We start from the raw sequence: 19381 nt of genomic DNA, 5'->3' as shown, positions 1-19381 counted from the left end.
CAAATGCATGTAATAAAACATTATAACAACTCCATGAACACAAGTTGTTCATGGTTTCAACAAAAAAATTTCATAAGTTCAAGAACATCACTATTTTCGGTTTTGAGGAGAAAATGAGTTAGAAAGCGTTTTAGAAAATTTCAACGGTTGAATATGTTCTTGACATGCTCATGAACAACATAATTAAATCTCATCAACATCCATTGGTTGAATGTTGAGAGATCAAGGATTGAAGATGGAAGAAACAAATGAGAGAATGAGAGAAAAATGAAGAGAGATTCACCTTCTCCTTGTAAATTTGAAAATGAGAGAGTGTGAGAGTGAAGTGTGAAGTGTGGCGTGTTTAATGAGGGAAGGGAAATCAGATTTCCCTCTAGGAAATCATTACAAAATCTCCTAGGGTGGCTAATGATGGTTTCATGAGATTGAGTGATGTGAGGTTTACTTTATGGAAGTAAACTTTCGCATCCCCATGCGAAATGACCACTCCGCGTACACATGCGATAAACCTTTCCGAGTATTATCGGCCAATACTCGATCAGGTATTATAAATCGCCCGATTCTAATATCTGATTAGAATTTGGGATTTCGGCATTCCGAGTGGAAAATATTTAGAAAATAGGTATGGGTGTACTCATGGTCTATATTGACTCAAAATGAAATTAAGAAACCAACGGTGCAATCGGAATTCAATTTTGAGTTACGTAACTCAAAAACCACTTTTTGAGCCGTATCAGGAGAGATTCGGCCCCGACAGTGGTCCGAAACCGACTGTCTCCAAAAATCATGAAAATTTACCACCAAATTGGAAATAGAATTTCAAGACTAAAACTCAACTAGAGTTTCGTCTAATTCTTTACCAAATATTCCCAGAAATTCATTTTCGAAAATATAATTTATAACAATATTAATAAAATTTTATAATTCAAAATCTTAAAATTCGCGGTGTTACACCGATCATATAAAATAATGATTAAAAGATTTAATTGGCTAACCTCGGTAAGTGTGCATACTCATTATGGATAATGAAGTAGTGGAGAGGAAATCTATGAGAGACGAACGAGCCGCGAGATGTTGAGAGGGACAGCGATGGCGGTGATTCGTCAGCAAAGTCTTGAGGGTGAGTCTAGGTGAGACGAGTCCCTTGCATTGTTGGATGAGGTATTATGTTGGATCAGACAGTTCTCACAACGCAAACTAGACGATCTCTAACAACTCCTCTTTGCAATTAGGATCAATGAGAGGGATGGCCAGAAAGTGTTTGATACGACACCTTCCTAAAATGGACAGTTCTTTGGAACAGATCGATCGTATATCCTTGCGAGGAATAATTTTGGTGCATTCAAATTGGCTTATTATGGGACCTGTACTCTTGGTTATTTCCGAATTGTATATTGGGAGGATATTGGTGAAAGGATGAATGAAACAAGCGTAACATTCATACATTGAGATTGTGGACTTTGATCATCATAATCTGAGATTATAACATCATTCATCATTGTACCTTTTTTATATGTGATGTATATATTGTGTTATTATGCGTGCCTTTCTAGATGTAATATTCCGTGTAATTCCATGCTGTCAATGAGTAATAATCATTAGATGTTTTACTCCCTTTTCTTTCTATTTTTCTTCTATTCGCGTCTTGTTCAGAGGATCGCTCGGTCAGGATTCGGAGTTACCGCTTTACGATGTCCCAGGAGGGGGCATGGAGTAGTGATGGTCATAGATACACCTACACATCCCCTTGTGTCTTAGAGATAGAGATGGTGTGCGATGGATCTTTCATGCGCTTTCCCTACCATCACGAGGAGCTGGAAGCTTCCTTTACCCTGCTACCTTGTAGACCGACACCTGCTGTGTTGTTGACTCAGTCTGTGACCCCTCAGGGGCCAAATGTTGCATGACCTTCCAGGAGGCGACAAACTTAGGATGATGCAATGAGTTCCCTAGTGTGGAGGAGAGTAGCCCGTCGGACGATGCCAAACCTCTAGGCGGATGCAAGGTTGGTGACTCCCTCGCAGCATTCGCCCTATGTTCCAGAGGAGAAGATGGCGGGGGAGGAAGACGAGCCAGCAGCTGAAGAGGATGACTGCGTGGAGTTGATTAACATTGAGGACTCCATTGAAGTTGTCAACCTCTCCTCCGACTCGGAGATAGAGGAGGATCCAAGCCAGTGTTCCAGCACACCCGCAGATGCTGAGGCTAGCCACTAGGAGTTGTTTCCAATTCTATTTTGCTTTTTGATTAGTGTACCTGTGTAGGGTATTTATTTTGTGAGTAGTCTTATTTGGGCGACGATTAGGATTCCGCCTTGTAATTCGTATCAACAATTTTATGATATTCTAATGAAGTCTGATTCGAAGTTATATTGAGTTATTTTTATCACCATTAAGTAATGGTTTTTGATTTTTCGCATTGTATGTTACTTAAAGTGATGTTTAGAAAATGAAACGAACATAAGGAAATAAATTTTATATGACATCATTATTTTAAAAAAAAATTACCCATTTTTGAGCAAGTTTTTTGGAGTAATTTTTGGAGCGTTACAGGAGGCATGGCTGCACCTTTAAAGATATCAACAACTAAAGAGAAATCACATTCTCGCCATAGAGAGTTCCAACCCTTACTGGAACTCTTTGAAATCGAATAGAGATCTTTGAAACGGAAAAATAAACAAATTTAGTTTTTCTCAAACTAATTTTAGACTTTAAACCCATTTTTTATCGAGAATATATTTTAAAATGGCGAACATGCTAAGTAAATTATTAAACATACATTTGAAAATAAGTATACTTTACCCAATTATAATTTTGAGTACTATTCTAAAATCGAATAGAGATCTTTGAAACGGAAAAATAAACCATTTTAGTTTTTCTCAAACTAATTTTGGACTTTAAACCCATTTTTTTATCGAGAATATATTTTAAAATGGCGAACATGCTAAGTAAATTTTCAAACATACATTTGAAAATAAGTATACTTTACCCAATTATACTTTTGACGTTTCCTAAGTATAGTAATATTTTAGATTAGGAAAATTGATATAAATTTAATGTTTATTTAAAATTTCTAATAGTGTTATGACCAATATTTAATTTTTAAGTAAAAAGTAAAATAAATCAAGGTGATTTAAATCTTAACCTCTTTAATTTCCTGTCAAAGTGATAAAGAATAATAGGTTATTTGTAGTAGTAAACAAAGTAGGTCATAGTAGACAATTTTGTTTAAAATACTTCTCTTGTTGAAAGATCTTTTACTTTTATATATAAAAATACTCGATATTTTGCTTTGCACGTGGCTTCATAATCTAGTTTTTAATGACTTAAATGACAAAGGACTTTTTCAATTAGGTACAAAGTCCATTTTACATAAGTTTAAAATGTAGAATGTTAACAAGTGCTCGAAAGTAGTAGTTACGAAAAAACTAGAGTAGAAGACCCTAGTTCCTTTTTCATTCTTCTTTTAAAATCAATAAATTTAAGGTTCATGTGGGTGCTAAAAAGTTAATCATTTTTATAAAGCAATTATAAGAGTTTTAACCTGAATGTTAACAAGTGCCATTTTTATTATCAAATATGGATAACTTAAATAAATTAATAAATCCAATATAAGGTTGGAAGATGTACCTATGAATTATCAAATAGCTAATATGTAGCTTGTTAGCCTACTCAAAAGTTTGCTAACTTTAACTGAACTTGTTATCCAATTCTTTACTTGTAATTAGTAAATTAAATGTTAAATTGATAAATATAAATATTAATTTTCAAATAGATGATAAGTGCTATAAATTTGAGCTTGTTAGTCTGCTTGAAAAATTGTAAATTTTAATTGAACTTTCTATCCCGATATGTACTAGTTTTTATTTTTACTATTAACACATGATAAATCTTTGATTCCTCGCAATGAACTTTTACTATCTATTTAAATTTTTTAAGATAATCGAAAGAGTTATAACTGATAATTCTACTTGGATTAAAAATAATTTATATGATTCGTCACTTATAAATAGTAAATTAAATATAAACTTGAAAGATATAAATACATATTATCAAATAGATGATGAGCGGCATAAATTCGAGGTTGTTAGTCTGCTCGGGAGTTTGTGAATTTTAATTGAGCTTTATATCCCAATTTATACTAGTTTTTATTTTTACTATCAATGCATGATAAAACTTTGATTTCTACCGATGAATTTTAACTATCTATATAACATTTTTAGGAGGATCCAAAGAATTCTCTCATTGTTTATCACTTTAATACTTACACTTTGATTAAAAATACTTTTTTTTTTAATGTTTACACATTTTGAGATAAAGAAGGAAAGAACAGATAATGCAAATTCTAGAGTATTCAAATTCTTATAATGCTTTTATTTCCAAGATCGTAATTTTATTCATGAGAAATCTACCCTTTTAATGGAAGAAAAGAAACAACATATTAAATAGTTTATGTGGCACAACAACAACGGTCATTTCCAGAAGGCAGAGAGATACTGGGGACGCAATGTCCAATTGCATAGTGTTTTTGCTTGCATGAGTAATCACAATCTGGATATTGTTTGCAAGTTCCGATACAAACTTGATCAGCCATACCTACATTCATTGTATAGATTATTAGGAGAGAAAAAATGATGAAAATTTCAAAGAAAATTATACATTTTTTGACTTACCATGGGAGAGAAGGAGAACTCCAACAATGAGAGCAAAGATGAATTTTAGAAGAGCCATGGGGATATTAGTGCAATATGTTACTCTGTGTCTTTTGTGAGTATGTTTGATATGTATGTAACAAGTTTCTATGGCAAGTTTATATAATGTTCCCTCCCTCTCATATTTGTTGGAAAAAAATGTTTAAAATTCGACACAACTAATATTTAAAATAATAATCCATAAGAACTAAAAAATAGCATATTAGAATAAAAATTGAATTTTGAGAACAGAAAAAAGAGTGCATTAATTTTATTAGTATTGACTTATTTGGAATGTGGTCAGTCACTGAGTAAACGTGGACAAAAGAGTTACGGAGTCTTAAAGTATACTTTTAGCGGATCGTAAGCATGACATAATCTTCAATGAAGAAAACTCACATCACTTTTATTTTTTATTTAAAATTATAATTGTTTTATTCCGGAAAATTAATTTTCCCACTGAAAAGGGAAAATAAACAGAAGATTATTGAATTTCCTTTTCTATAACTTTATAACGAAGTGATTATAAAAAATTAATTCCATTTCTATAATTTTGGATGATGGAATGTCAAAAAATGTTAAACAATCTAAATATACTTTTGGAATCTCATGAATTATATACTTTTGTTGTGGAAAATTTATAAAAGAATAATTTACACCTATTACATTTTTTCTTCCCAAAGATTAATTTTCAAGATGGAAGAATAAAATAAACTGAAGATGATTTGAATCTCATCTTTGTAACTTTATATTGAATTGGAGAAGTATAATAATATAAAATTAGTAATTAGTACCAATAAATAAAGTATCGATAGGAGAGTAGGGATGATATTTTCTTGATTGAATTTTTCGAATAGTAGTATTTCAAAATCAAAATGTATTTGCTAAACAAATATTATATGATTTTTTTAATTATTTTCCAAACTATTTTTTGGAATTTAAATCTAGTAGAACTTTGAAAATACAAAATATACTATATAAGTATGTTTTGAAATTGAAGTGATGAAGAACGAGTAATGGTCAATAAAGTATGTGAAAATATAGTAGGGTTGATGATTTTGGGGATATTATAGGAATAATAGTATTTTAAAATCAAATATATTCTAGGAAAATAAATTTCCAAATAAAAGTGTAAAATAACACAAATGTTATTTGATTCTTCAAATGTTTAATTTTCTATCTTTTTGATGAAGAATAATAATAAGTTATTTGTATAGTAAATAAAACAAGTGATATTATAGTATATTTAGTTTTAATCAGCAAAAATTATTGTAACACCGCGAATTTTACTACCTTGATAATATGTTTTTATTAATAGTTTTATTAATTATATTTTCGAAAATGAATTTATGGGAATTTTCGGTAAAGAATTAGATGAAACTCTAGCTGAGTTTTAGTCTTGTAATTATATTTCCAATTTGGTGGTAACTTTTCATGATTTTCGGAGACAGTCGGTTTCGGACCGCTGTCGGGGCCGAGTCTCACTTGTACGGCTCAAAAAGTGGTTTTTTGAGTTCAATAACTCGGAATCAAATTTCGATCGCGCGGTTGGCTTGTAATCACATTTCTAGTTAAGATAGACCCTGTTATAGTCATGATATCTTGTCGATGAATTATATATTGATAAATGGTGAATTATGATATTGTTTGGGAATAAGTGTTGTTTACATTACATAGGTTGATTAGATAATTGTTTATGAGAACAATTGATGAGTATGGCTATATTACTCATGTAAATTGGATAATTGTTTACAAGAACAACCGATGAGTTATAATGTAATATGTTATATATATAAACTGTTTTTCACATCTGAGTGTAATATTCTGAGTAAGTCCACGACGTCAATGAATTTATGTTCATTAGATGTCTTACTCTCTCTATTTCTCTTCTTTTTCTATTGCTTACTTTTCGGACATGTGCTCGTCAGGTAGACAGCTTTGCCCGGATTTGGAGCTACCCGTCCGTGATGTTCCAGGAGGGGGCATGCGGAATTGAGGAGAGGTAGTACCCTAGCTTTGGAGTTAGCCACTAGGAGTTGCTTATCATTTTGTTACTTTTGAAACACTGACGGCTTCATCTTGTTCATGTCTTTATTTTGTGTCTTTTGGCAATGATAAATATTTCCGCCCTTTCTCGTTGGATATGTATATTAAGTACTTATGATCTTTTATATCTATGAAGATGTATATTCACGAAATGTTGTACCATTTCAGTTACCGTAAGGTAATCGGTTTTGATTTCCGCGTTATATGTTACTTAAAGTGATGTCCCGGAAAAGAAAGGTTTTTAAAAGGAAACAATTTTATATCACCAATTCAAAAAAAAAATTACTCACTTTTCCGCGTAATATATAAAGAGTATTTTTCGGGGCGTTACAAATATTGTTCAAAATCAAATTTCTTAAAATAAATAATCAAGATGGAGGAAGGATTGTGATGTCACTTCTTTTCATCATATCATCTTTGAATGGCTTTGACACGTTACTCGAACGTTGCTTATCATTTTGTGACTTTTGAAACACTGAAAACTTCAGCTTGTTCATGTCTTTATTTAGTGTCTTTTGGTGATGATTAATATTTCCGCCCTTTCTCGTTGGATATGTATATTATGTATTTATGATCTTTTATATCTATGAAGATGTATATTCACGAAATGTTGTACCATTTCAGTTACCGGTAGGTAACCGGTTTTGATTTCCGCGTTATATGTTACTTAAAGTGATGTCCCGGAAAAGAAGGGTTTTTAAAAGGAAACAATTTTATATCACCAATTCAAAAAAAAATACTCACTTTTCTGTGTAATGAATAAAGAGTATTTTTCGGGGCGTTACAATTACCATATTGTTAAATCATTGTCAAACTATTTTTTGTTATTTAAAGTCATTTTCAATCGATCTAATTTTCAAATATGTGAAATAGTCCTAAAAAAAATAGCTATGGAGTCTTACAATATAGTTTTCGTAGTTCGTGATTAGAACATAATTGGCAATATGAAAAACTGATAAAAAAACATAAATTTATTTAAAGATATTATTCTTTGATTCCAGAAAATTAAGTTTCCCAATGTAAAAGGAAAATAAATCAAAGATGATTTGAATTTCCATTTTACAAATTTTATATCGAAGTGGTGAACAATAATAATATGTTATCAGTAATAGTAAAAAAAGTAGATGCTAGTAAGGAAATTTCCATTTCAATAACATCAGCTGATGGAAATTTGAAAATGTCATAGAAGCGAAATAAACTTGGAAAATATACATTTGGAGTCTAAAAGCATGATTTTGTCGCTTTCTAAATGTAATACAATTTTCAAATAGGAAAACTAAAACAAATTATACATTTTATATAGAATTATTACAATTTTGATTATTCATAAATAAAGAAGAAAATGAAAATAAAAGAAACAATATTTGAAACTCCTCCACCTCTATCATTTTTATTTATATCCAAGTTGTGAAGAAAGATGAGGCCTGATTCGTAAAAGTAAATAATGTAGACGATTGTAGAGTAGAGTTGATGTTTTTTGTGGGGTATTATATGAGTAGTATTACATGAAAATCAAACTGATATTTGATTAACAGAAGTGATTGAATCTAAAATCTTATCTCAAACTCTTTGTTGGATCATAAAGTCAATTTCAACAAATGGAAATTTATCATTTCGAAACATGCGATATAAACATAAACAATATGCTTTTCGTGACAAAAAATGTACTTTTGATGCTCCAAAAGTATAACACTATTTTCGATGAGGAAAATTGACACAATTGGCCTTTTTAAATTATTATTATTTTTAATCACGAGAACTAAATTTAAAAATGAAAAATGAATGTAATCTGAAAAGGATTTGAATCTTCATATCTATATTTTTAAATTAAATGATGAAGAATAATAATATGTCATTTGTAATAGTAAACAAAGTAGGTGATGATAGGTCAAATAAGATAGTTTTTAGGGTATTATAAAAATAGTAGTATTTCAAAATCAAATTGAGATTTGTTAAACAAAAATGTAAAAATATTTAATTTTTTTCTGAAACTACTTTTTGGAACTTAAGGTAAATTACAAACGGTAGAAAAAAGAGTGCATTAATTTTATTAGTATTGACTTATTTGGAATGTGGTCAGTCACTGAGTAAACGTGGACAAAAGAGTTACGGAGTCTTAAAGTATACTTTTAGCGGATCGTAAGCATGACATAATCTTCAATGAAGAAAACTCACATCACTTTTATTTTTTATTTAAAATTATAATTGTTTTATTCCGGAAAATTAATTTTCCCACTGAAAAGGGAAAATAAACAGAAGATTATTGAATTTCCTTTTCTATAACTTTATAACGAAGTGATTATAAAAAATTAATTCCATTTCTATAATTTTGGATGATGGAATGTCAAAAAATGTTAAACAATCTAAATATACTTTTGGAATCTCATGAATTATATACTTTTGTTGTGGAAAATTTATAAAAGAATAATTTACACCTATTACATTTTTTCTTCCCAAAGATTAATTTTCAAGATGGAAGAATAAAATAAACTGAAGATGATTTGAATCTCATCTTTGTAACTTTATATTGAATTGGAGAAGTATAATAATATAAAATTAGTAATTAGTACCAATAAAAAAAGTATCAATAGGAGAGTAGGGATGATATTTTCTTGATGGAATTTTTCGAAAAGTAGTATTTCAAAATCAAAATGTATTTGCTAAACAAATATTATATGATTTTTTTAATTATTTTCCAAACTATTTTTTGGAATTTAAATCTAGTAGAACTTTGAAAATACAAAATATACTATATAAGTATGTTTTGAAATTGAAGTGATGAAGAACGAGTAATGGTCAATAAAGTATGTGAAAATATAGTAGGGTTGATGATTTTGGGGATATTATAGGAATAATAGTATTTTAAAATCAAATATATTCTAGGAAAATAAATTTCCAAATAAAAGTGTAAAATAACACAAATGTTATTTGATTCTTCAAATGTTTAATTTTCTATCTTTTTGGTGAAGAATAATAATAAGTTATTTGAATAGTAAATAAAACAAGTGATATTATAGTATATTTAGTTTTAATCTGCAAAAATTACAATATTGTTAAATCATTGTCAAACTATTTTTTGTTATTTAAAGTCATTTTAAATCGATCTAATTTTCAAATATGTGAAATAGTCCTAAAACAAATAGCTATGGAGTCTTACAATATAGTTTTAATAGTTCGTGATTAGAACATAATTGGCAATATGGAAAATTGATAAAAAAAAAACATAATTTTATTTAAAGATATTATTCTTTGATTCCAGAAAATTAAGTTTCCCAATGAAAAAGGAAAATAAATCAAAGATGATTTGAATTTTCATTTGACAAATTTTATATCGAAGTGGTGAACAATAATAATATGTTATCAGTAATAGTAAAAAAACGTAGATGATAGTAAGGAAATTTCCATTTCCATAACATTAGCTGATGGAAATTTGAAAATGCCATAGAAGCGAAATAAACTTGGAAAATATACATTTGGAGTCTAAAAGTATGATTTTGTCAGTTTCTAAGTATAATACAATTTTCAAATAGGAAAACTATAACAAATTATACATTTTTTTAATTCAAAGGTGCCTTGCACCGAGATGTATTAAATATGGGCCAAAGAGTCGAGCATTACATATTCCTAAATCTATCGGGAGGTAAGTCTGCCCTGTTTTTCACAAATTCAGAACAAATGAGACTAGGCATAATATTCCACCAAGTGCTTGATCTAGTATGAAGACCATGATTAGCAAGCTTATTCGCACAAGTGTTCCCTTCTCTGAATATGTGAGAGATGCTGAAATTCATATTATCCAAGAGAAGCTTGCATTTAACAAATCTGTTATATAATTGCCAAGGAGGATTTATTAATCCTTTGAAAATACTAACCACCAATGTTGAGTCACATTCCAGCCAAAGGTTCTTCCAACCTTTGTGATGGGCTATCTCAATAGCAAGGATTGCCGTATGTAATTCAGCAAACAGAGCATTGTTGATATCCAGATAAGTTGCAAAACTAGCTATGAAATTTCCATGATGATCTCTGAAAATACCTCCTCCTCCTACATGACCAGGAGCCACATGGGCAGAGCCATCAGTATTAACTTTAACCATACCCTAAGTGGGCCTTTTCCAAATCACCTCCGAGTATGAAGGAGCCTTACTATAATTAAGAGGGACATTGAAAAATTTCAAGATGCTGAATTCATGCAGAGAAGAGAAGGCAATTGCATTAGAGCATAATCCAGCTAGAGTAGTTTCTCTTCTAATCTTGGAAATTGCTTGGGCAATAGATATTTTCCTGTCTTCAAACCTTAACTGGTTTCTGCAATACCAAATGGTGCTTATTGTGTGGATAATACAGGCTAAGTACACATGCTTTAGCAGAGGGCTCCAAGCTGTTTTGGAGAAAGCCATGATATTATTAATTGAAGTTAGGTCCAGGGAGTTTGAGAAGACATCCCTCAACCAAGACCACAGATAAACAACAAAGGGGCACTGCAAAAAGAGATGCTCTATGGTTTCAGTATTGGCTTTGCAGAGGCTACAAATGGAAACAATGTCACACCCCATTTTCTGAATATTTTCATCAGTTGGCATACGATTCTTCCATATTCTCCAGAGGATGAAAGACTTCGAAGGGGCAATGTGTGTTGACCAGATGTGCTTTAGGCCATAAAGAGGATTTGGATTACACACGCAAGCAAAAGCAGCTTTTAGATATAGCTTAACATCATTAGAGTTGCTCCAAACCAGTTTGTCCATTCCCTCAGAGGCTATAGTAGAAACAATCTTCCTACTGATCATATGATACCTTGTAGCTAAAGTATTAGGTATGATCCAGATAGAGTTATATATGAAATCAACAATCTTAGCCTGTAAGGTAGAGTGAATAGGAGGGGGATATCCAACAGTTCCACTAGAGGGTCCCCTAGTCAATTATCTCTCCAAAAATTGATGTTGTGCCCCTCTCCAACCAACCAGATTGAGTTCTTGAAGACCAAATTCCATTGCTCCTTGATACTAGGCCATATAGATGATTTAAAGTACCTAGTAGGTTTATTTTTGCTACAACCAAATCTGTTATTGTAAAACTTAGCCCATTCGTCATTAGAATTATCACAATTTTGATTATTCATAAATAAAGAAGAAAATGAAAATAAAAGAAACAATATTTGAAATTCCTCCACCTCTATCATTTTTATTTATATCCAAGTTGTGAAGAAAGATGAGGCGTGATTCTTAAAAGTAAATAATGTAGACAATTGTAGAGTAGAGTTGATGTTTTTTGTGGGGTATTATATGAGTAGTATTACATGAAAATCAAACTGATATTTGATTTACAGAAGTGATTGAATCAAAAATCCTATCCCCAACTCTTTGTTGGATCATAAAGTCAATTTCAACAAATGTAAATTTATCATTTCGAAACATGCGATATAAACATAAACAATATGCTTTTCGTGACTAAAAATGTACTTTTGATGCTCCAGAAGTATAACACTATTTTCGATGAGGAAAATTGATACAATTGGCCTTTTTAAAGTATTATTATTTTTAATCACGAGAGCTAAATTTAAAAATGAAAAATGAATGTAATCTGAAAAGGATTTGAATCTCCATATCTATATTTTTAAATTAAATGATGAAGAATAATAATATATCATTTGTAATAGTAAACAAAGTAGGTGATAATAGGTCAAATAAGATAGTTTTTAGGGTATTATAAAAATAGTAGTATTTCAAAATCAAATTGAGATTTATTAAACAATAATGTAAAAATATTTTTTCTTCTTATGAAACTACTTTTTGGAACTTAAAGTCAATTACAAACGGTAGCATTTTGATAATATCTAATAGGCTAAATAAACATGGGGAAAACTATTATGGAATTTTAAAAGATACTTATCACACTTCCAAAGTATAATACTATTTTCAATGTGGAAAGTTCAAACAAGTTTGTTTATATTTAAAAGTAATATTATTTTCATTCAACAAATTTAAATTTCAAAATCTAAAAGGAAAGTAAATTAAAGATTATATGAATTTATGTCTCTATAATTTTATTTCGAGTTCATGAATAATGATAATACATTATTCTAAACATTAATTAAAATTGGAGATAGTAGAATAGAGTTAATATTTTGAGGATGTTATATATTTTTTAAAAACAAAAGGTGCAACCACACCCCAAAATATGTTAGATAAAACTGATTACAAGAGAGATTAAGAAGTTACAAATCTATAGCTTGGTAGACCAAGCATATTTCTAACAACCTCCCTTTTAATAAAAGGAAGAGAATCATTCCAAGAGTAATTTGTTCTCGAGGATATGCCATAATTAGCCAATTTATCCGCACATGAATTTCCTTCCCTATATATGTGAGAAACTCTACAATCCATGGATTCTATAGTTGATTTGCACAGAATCCATTTGTTCAGCAACTTCCAAGGAGGCAAATGTTTACCCTTAAAAATGTCAACCACTAGAGAGGAATCACTTTCTAACCACACTGACTTCCAACCTTTTGAATAAGCAAAGTTATTAGAAGTAATTGTTGCATTCAGCTCTGCAAAAAGGGAATCTTGAATATCAAGGAATTGAGAAAAGCAAGCCAAAACATGACCAGAACAGTTTCTGAAGACTGCACCCCCTCCAGCTAGACCAGGACATCCCCTAGCTGCCCCATCAGAGTTAATTTTGATCCAGCCAGTATCAGGGGGCTGCCAGACGACCTCAATTATGGAAGGAGCTCTGGGATTGTTGGTTGTAACTTTAAAAGCCTTCATAATGCAGAGTTCCTACATAGAAGGCTTTGTTGTTGCTGAAGTGGAGTTCCCCGAAAGATTAGTGGCCATTATAATCCTATTCAAAGCTTGAGGCAAAGTGATTCTCTTATCATTGAAACAGATATGATTCCTGCACCACCATATAGTGCTGACCGTATGAGTTATACAAGCATAGAACAACACCTTGATTTGAGCAGACCAGTCATTTCTGCAAGCTAAAAGCACAAAGTTAATGGTTGAAGTGTCCATGTTGATGCAGAAAATGTTGTTAATCCAGTTCCATATATACTCAGCAAAAGGACATGTCAAGAAAAGGTGGTCAGAACTTTCCATTGAGGCTGAGCAAATGCTACACATTGATGGAAGTTGACAACCTCTTTTTTTGAGGTTTTCATCAGTTGGCATTTTGTTGTTGATTAACCTCCAAGTAGTGAAAGATTTTGACGGGGGGATGTCCAGTGACCAAATATTTAAGCACCAGTTTGGCTGAGTATGAGAAGAGGTTATTAGGTTGTAAGCCCCTTTCAGCTTGAGGCCCCCTTCAGAATTACCCCTCCAACATATTATGTCCTCATTACCAGAAGCCAAGGTCATAGCAATTGAATTAACCAGGGTAGGAAAGTTATCCACCAACACCTTAGGAATTGTCCAAGTTGCATTGCACCTAAAGTCAACAACTATTTCCTTTAATTGAGGATACAACTCCTTGGGAATTTGCAGCTGGTCCACCAAAGTTTCACCCAACCAATTGTCCTTCCAGAAGCTAACTTTGTTACCCTTCCCTATAATGCAAATTGAGTTGTCAATAGCAATTTGCCAATTAAGTTTGATTCCAGGCCACACGGAAGACTTGAAATATCTTTGTGAAGGATTCACACCCAAACCAAATCTGTTTCTATAAAACTCAGCCCAATCCTTATCAGAACTCAACATTTCCCAAGCAAGCTTGATGAGGGCAGCTTGGTTCAACTTCTTTAGAGATCTAATGCCCAGACCACCCTTTTTAAAGGGAGTACAAACTTGAGACCAGGCCACAGTGACAAGCTTTTTAGCATTAGTATCCCCTGACCAAATAAAATTCCTTATTGAGGAATCCAACTTGTTAAGCAATCCCTAAGGCCAAGCATATATATGGAAGCTGTAAAGAAGCATGCTATGTAACACTGACTTAACCAACTCAACTCTGCCCATAAGGGAGAGTGAAAGCTCTTTCCACTTTGAGAGTTTGCTCAGAATTCTGTCAGCAATTGGCTTCAAGTGAAAAGATTTAGGCTTACCCTTGAACAAGGGGACACCTAAATAAGTGAAGGGAAGCTCCCCTGCATGAAAACCCAGATAGTAATGTAAAATTTACATTTGGAAGGGTTAATGTGCTGACTAGAAACATCAGCATACTGCTTTAGCAAATCCATAAGGGCAAGTAATTCTCTCTTAATGTCTTTACAGAAAATGAGAATATCATCCGCATAAAAAACATGGCTGGGAGTGCATAAACCCTTAGGCCCTGCTATTGTGCTTATTCTTTTGTCAATAATCAACTTAGAGAGACCCCTACTCAAAACATCCTTGGCTAAGTAAAAAAGCAAAGGAGATAGAGGATCTCCTTGCCTCACACCTCTGAGACAGCTGAAAAAACCAGCATTCTGCCCATTTACACAAATTGAGAGCTTAGCAGAATGAAGAATAACTCTTATCCACTTGATAAAATTTGCATGAAAACCAAAGGCTCTCAAAGTCTCCAACAAGAAATCCCAATCCAGAGTGTCAAATGCCTTCCTCACATCCAGCTTTATAGCCATGTTCCCTCTAAAACACTTATGGTGAAGGAGGTTAATTGCTTCAGAGGCAGAGCAAATTCCATCACAGATGTGTCTATCCTTGATAAAACCATTCTGCTGAGGGGAGATTATTCTAGCAGCAATGACAGCCAACCTATATGCAAGCACTTTAGAGATGATTTTGAATTGGAAGTTAGCAAGGGCTATAGGTCTAAAATCTTCAATTTTATCTGCATTAACAGTTTTAGGGATCAGAACCACAGAATTGGAATTGAGATTAGGCAATAACCAGCTCTGTGAGAAGAATTGCTTGACTGAGTTACACACATCCGTTCCAACTATGTCCCAATACTTCTGATAGGAAGCACCACCAAACCCATCAGGTCCAGGGGCACCTTCACCATTTAAAGAGAAGACAACAGATTTGATTTCCTCTAGGCCAATGAGGTTGTGATTTTCCTCTCACTGACCATACTAGGAATAACCTTTTGAATCAAGTCATTGGTAGATTTGTCATTAGGAGTAGCAAACAAAGCCTGATAGTAGCTTAAAACATGATTAGCAATGTCATCTTGGTTGATGAAGATTCTGTCACCATCCCTAATGACAGACATGGATTTAGCAACCTGCCTAAGCTTAGTAATTTTGTGGAAAAAGTTGGTGTTCCTGTCTTCACTGCTATGCCAATTAAGCCTGGACTTTTCCCTCCAGAATTCTTCTTCCATAGCTAGGGCCTTCAACAAATTCCCCTGAGCCACACATTCCTAATTCAAAAGATCAATGGTAGGACCATGATCATTTATACAAGCCTGAATAACATCCACAGAGGACAGAGCCTCCTTAACTTGTTGGTGAATGTTCCCAAAGACATTCCAATTCCAAATATTTAGCTTACACTTCAACCTTTTAAGCTTTTCGGCTAAGATGAACATTGGGCAACCCAATATGTCCTCCTTCCAAGCATCAGCAATGACTCTAATGCAGTCAGGATGGCTTGTCCACATTTTGAGGAAACGAAAATAGGAAGACCTTCTAGCATCAGAGTCTAAGGAGCAGAAAAGAATGGGATTATGATCAGAGGAAATCCTAGGAAGGGTACAACAAAGGACCTGATTCCAAGATGAGATCCAATCCTCATTGCACAAAACTCTATCCAGTCTTTTCTCAGTGAGGGATGCTCCTCTTCTTTTATTAGTCCAAGTAAAATCAACTCCCCTGGTGTTCAAGTGAATTAAATCAGCATCCTCAGTGAAGTTTTGGAAATCCTCTGAGGTAATTTTGCTAGGCAGCCTAAGACCTCTACATTCATGTGAACCCAAGACCACATTGAAGTCCCCAATATAGCTCCAAGGACCAGAATTGGAGCTCATAGTGTCTATGATGTCCTTCCAGAGAGTTCTTCTTTGCATATAAAGATTATGAGCATAAACCACACACAAATTAACCAACTTATTGTCTATGTTTAAAGACAAAGCCATAAACTGGCTAGAAGACACAATAACCGAAGGAGAAAGATCCTTCTTGCAAAGACCCCAAATATTGGGCAACCTAGGGCCCCTATCATTCAGAGTAAAAACAGAAAGTTGTAACTCTGACCAGAACAAATTATTAACATCCCCCACCGCAATCATGGGCTCAGCCAAAAAAACCAAATCCGGCTTATTAACTAAACACAAATTTTTCAAAACCAACTTAGTTTTAGTATTACTCAACCCTCTGTAGTTCCAGAAAAGAACTCTCATTGAGCATCATTTAGATATCCACCCCTGCGGGTATAATGGACCTTTTCAGCATTGGTTCTCTTTTTCATTTTCTTTTTCTGAGATTTGGATATCACTGATGTAAAGGATCCCTCCTCCCACAAATATGTGTCTTCTTCATCCCATAATCTCCCTACTATTTTCATATCATTGATCACTGCATTGTTTTCAATCTCAACCCCTGCTTGAACTACAATATTCTCCATCCCTGGGTTCACCAAACTGTGAGTAGGGACCTCGGGAAAAGTATCTTCTACTCTGGAGTCCTCCACTTCCTCGACTTCAAGAGCATCAATTGGAGGATCAATTCCAGGGGAATTCCAGGGGAGAGCATCACCCTTTCAATGTTGTCTAGGTCCTGACCCCTATTATCAAACTCGAGGTCAATTACTAGGTCATCAATCTTCTCCAATTCTGGCTCCAATTCAGTCTCCTTAGAAGGATGAGTTTGCTGTTTGACTTTGATAGGTCCCTCAGCGTGCACTTTCTTTTTCACTCTCCTGCATTTAGAAATCATCTGGCCTATGGTTTGGCAACCATTACAGAACTCCGGCAGATTTTCATATTCTATATTTACAAAAAAAGCAAATCCCTCCCTCTCCACTAGGATTTGATTAGGAAGTTGAGCTTTCAAGTTTATATCAACTAGAACTTTGGCAAAGTGACCAAAGGTTCTATTAGTTGTTGCATCATCAAGAGAGATGGGGGTACCAATACCCCCTGCTATTGAGAAGATTATTTTAGGGCTGCAGTATTCTTGTGGAAGTCCCTGAATCTTCACCCAGCATTGAGAGTGAGAGAGTCTCTATAAATTAGGATTAAAATCCGGAGACCAAAGGAAGAGTCTTAGAAAGCCCGGTTGTAAGTTCCATGTACCTATGGAGCAAACACTCCTCATATCATCCACCGAGTAGAAAGAGAACTCGTAATAGCCACGTCCAAGGGACACCATGTTCCATTTACCAAGCATACTCCACATATCCTGGAGTTTAGCTTTAAGATCAACAAATTTCAAAGGGTTATCCCCTTTCGCGAAGATGAGCCTACCATGAAGATGATTCTTACATTGCAAAGCAGCTCGATATTCCTCCTCCGGAATCTTGATAGCAATGGCGTCCCCCTTTATACACGGTTGGGGGAGTTGAGAGACTGATATATCACACGAATTTTTTAGAGCTTGCATGAATGATTTCTTTACAACATTCGTTTTCTTCTCTGTTGGAGCAGTTGAAGAATCCTGAAGGAAGCTCCACGGAATGAAGTTGGTGTTTGCCATGTTAAAGACTAAAGGATGCCAAGAAAATGGGACGAAATCTCTTAGAACGTTGGAGAAAGCTAAACCCTATCAGAGCCTTTCTCTCTCATCTATTTACAATAAAAACGAGAAAAATGCAGCACCATTCTCTCCATCCCTCTCTCGAGGCCGAGGTTATGTTAGGAGGAGCTTCGAAGTTTCTTCATTGAGGATGTTATATAATCAGTACTATTCTAAAATCGAATAGAGATCTTTGAAACGGAAAAATAAACCATTTTAGTTTTTCTCAAACTAATTTTGGACTATAAACCCAGTTTTTATCGAGAATATATTTTAAAATGGCAAACATGCTAAGTAAATTTTCAAACATACATTTGAAAATAAGTATACTTTACCCAATTATACTTTTGACGTTTCCTAAGTATAGTAATATTTTAGATTAGGAAAATTGATATAAATTTAATGTTTATTTAAAATTTCTAATAGTGTTATGACCTATATTTAATTTTTAAGTAAAAAGTAAAATAAATCAAGGTGATTTAAATCTTAACCTCTTTAATTTCTTGTCAAAGTGATAAAGTATAATAGGTTATTTGTAGTAGTAAACAAAGTAGGTCATAGTAGACAATTTTGTTTAAAATACTTCTCTTGTTTAAAGATCTTTTACTTTTATATATAAAAATACTCGATATTTTGCTTTGCACGTGGCTTCATAATCTAGTTTGTAATGACTTAAATGACAAAGGACTTTTTCAATTAGGTACAAAGTCCATGTTACATAAGTTTAAAATGTAGAATGTTAGCAAGTGCTCTAAAGTAGTAGTTAGGAAAAAACTAGAGTCGAAGACCCTAGTTCCTTTTTCATTCTTCTTCTAAAACCAATAAATTTAAGGTTCATGTGGGTGCTAAAAAGTTAATCATTTTTATAAAGCAATTATAAGAGTTTTAACCTGAATGTTAACAAGTGCCATTTTTATTATCAAATATTGATAATTTAAATAAATTAATAAATCCAATATAAGGTTGGAAGACGTACCTATGAATTATCAAATAGCTAATATGTAGCTTGTTAGCCTACT

At 32.9% G+C, this 19381-nt stretch overlaps 1 protein-coding gene across 1 annotated transcript; it reads right to left on the bottom strand.

The window, feature by feature from the left end:
- On the bottom strand, nucleotides 16052–17029 carry LOC109356329. The gene has a single exon (XM_019599652.1). The coding sequence runs from the start codon at nucleotides 17027–17029 to the stop codon at nucleotides 16052–16054; it is 978 nt and encodes a 325-aa protein (XP_019455197.1).

The sequence above is a fragment of the Lupinus angustifolius genome, chromosome LG09 (assembly GCF_001865875.1).
Source record: "Lupinus angustifolius cultivar Tanjil chromosome LG09, LupAngTanjil_v1.0, whole genome shotgun sequence".
Taxonomy (NCBI): Eukaryota; Viridiplantae; Streptophyta; class Magnoliopsida; order Fabales; family Fabaceae; genus Lupinus; species Lupinus angustifolius.
The sequence above is the reverse complement of the archived record's forward strand: the minus strand, read 5'-3'. Positions and strand labels throughout refer to the sequence as shown.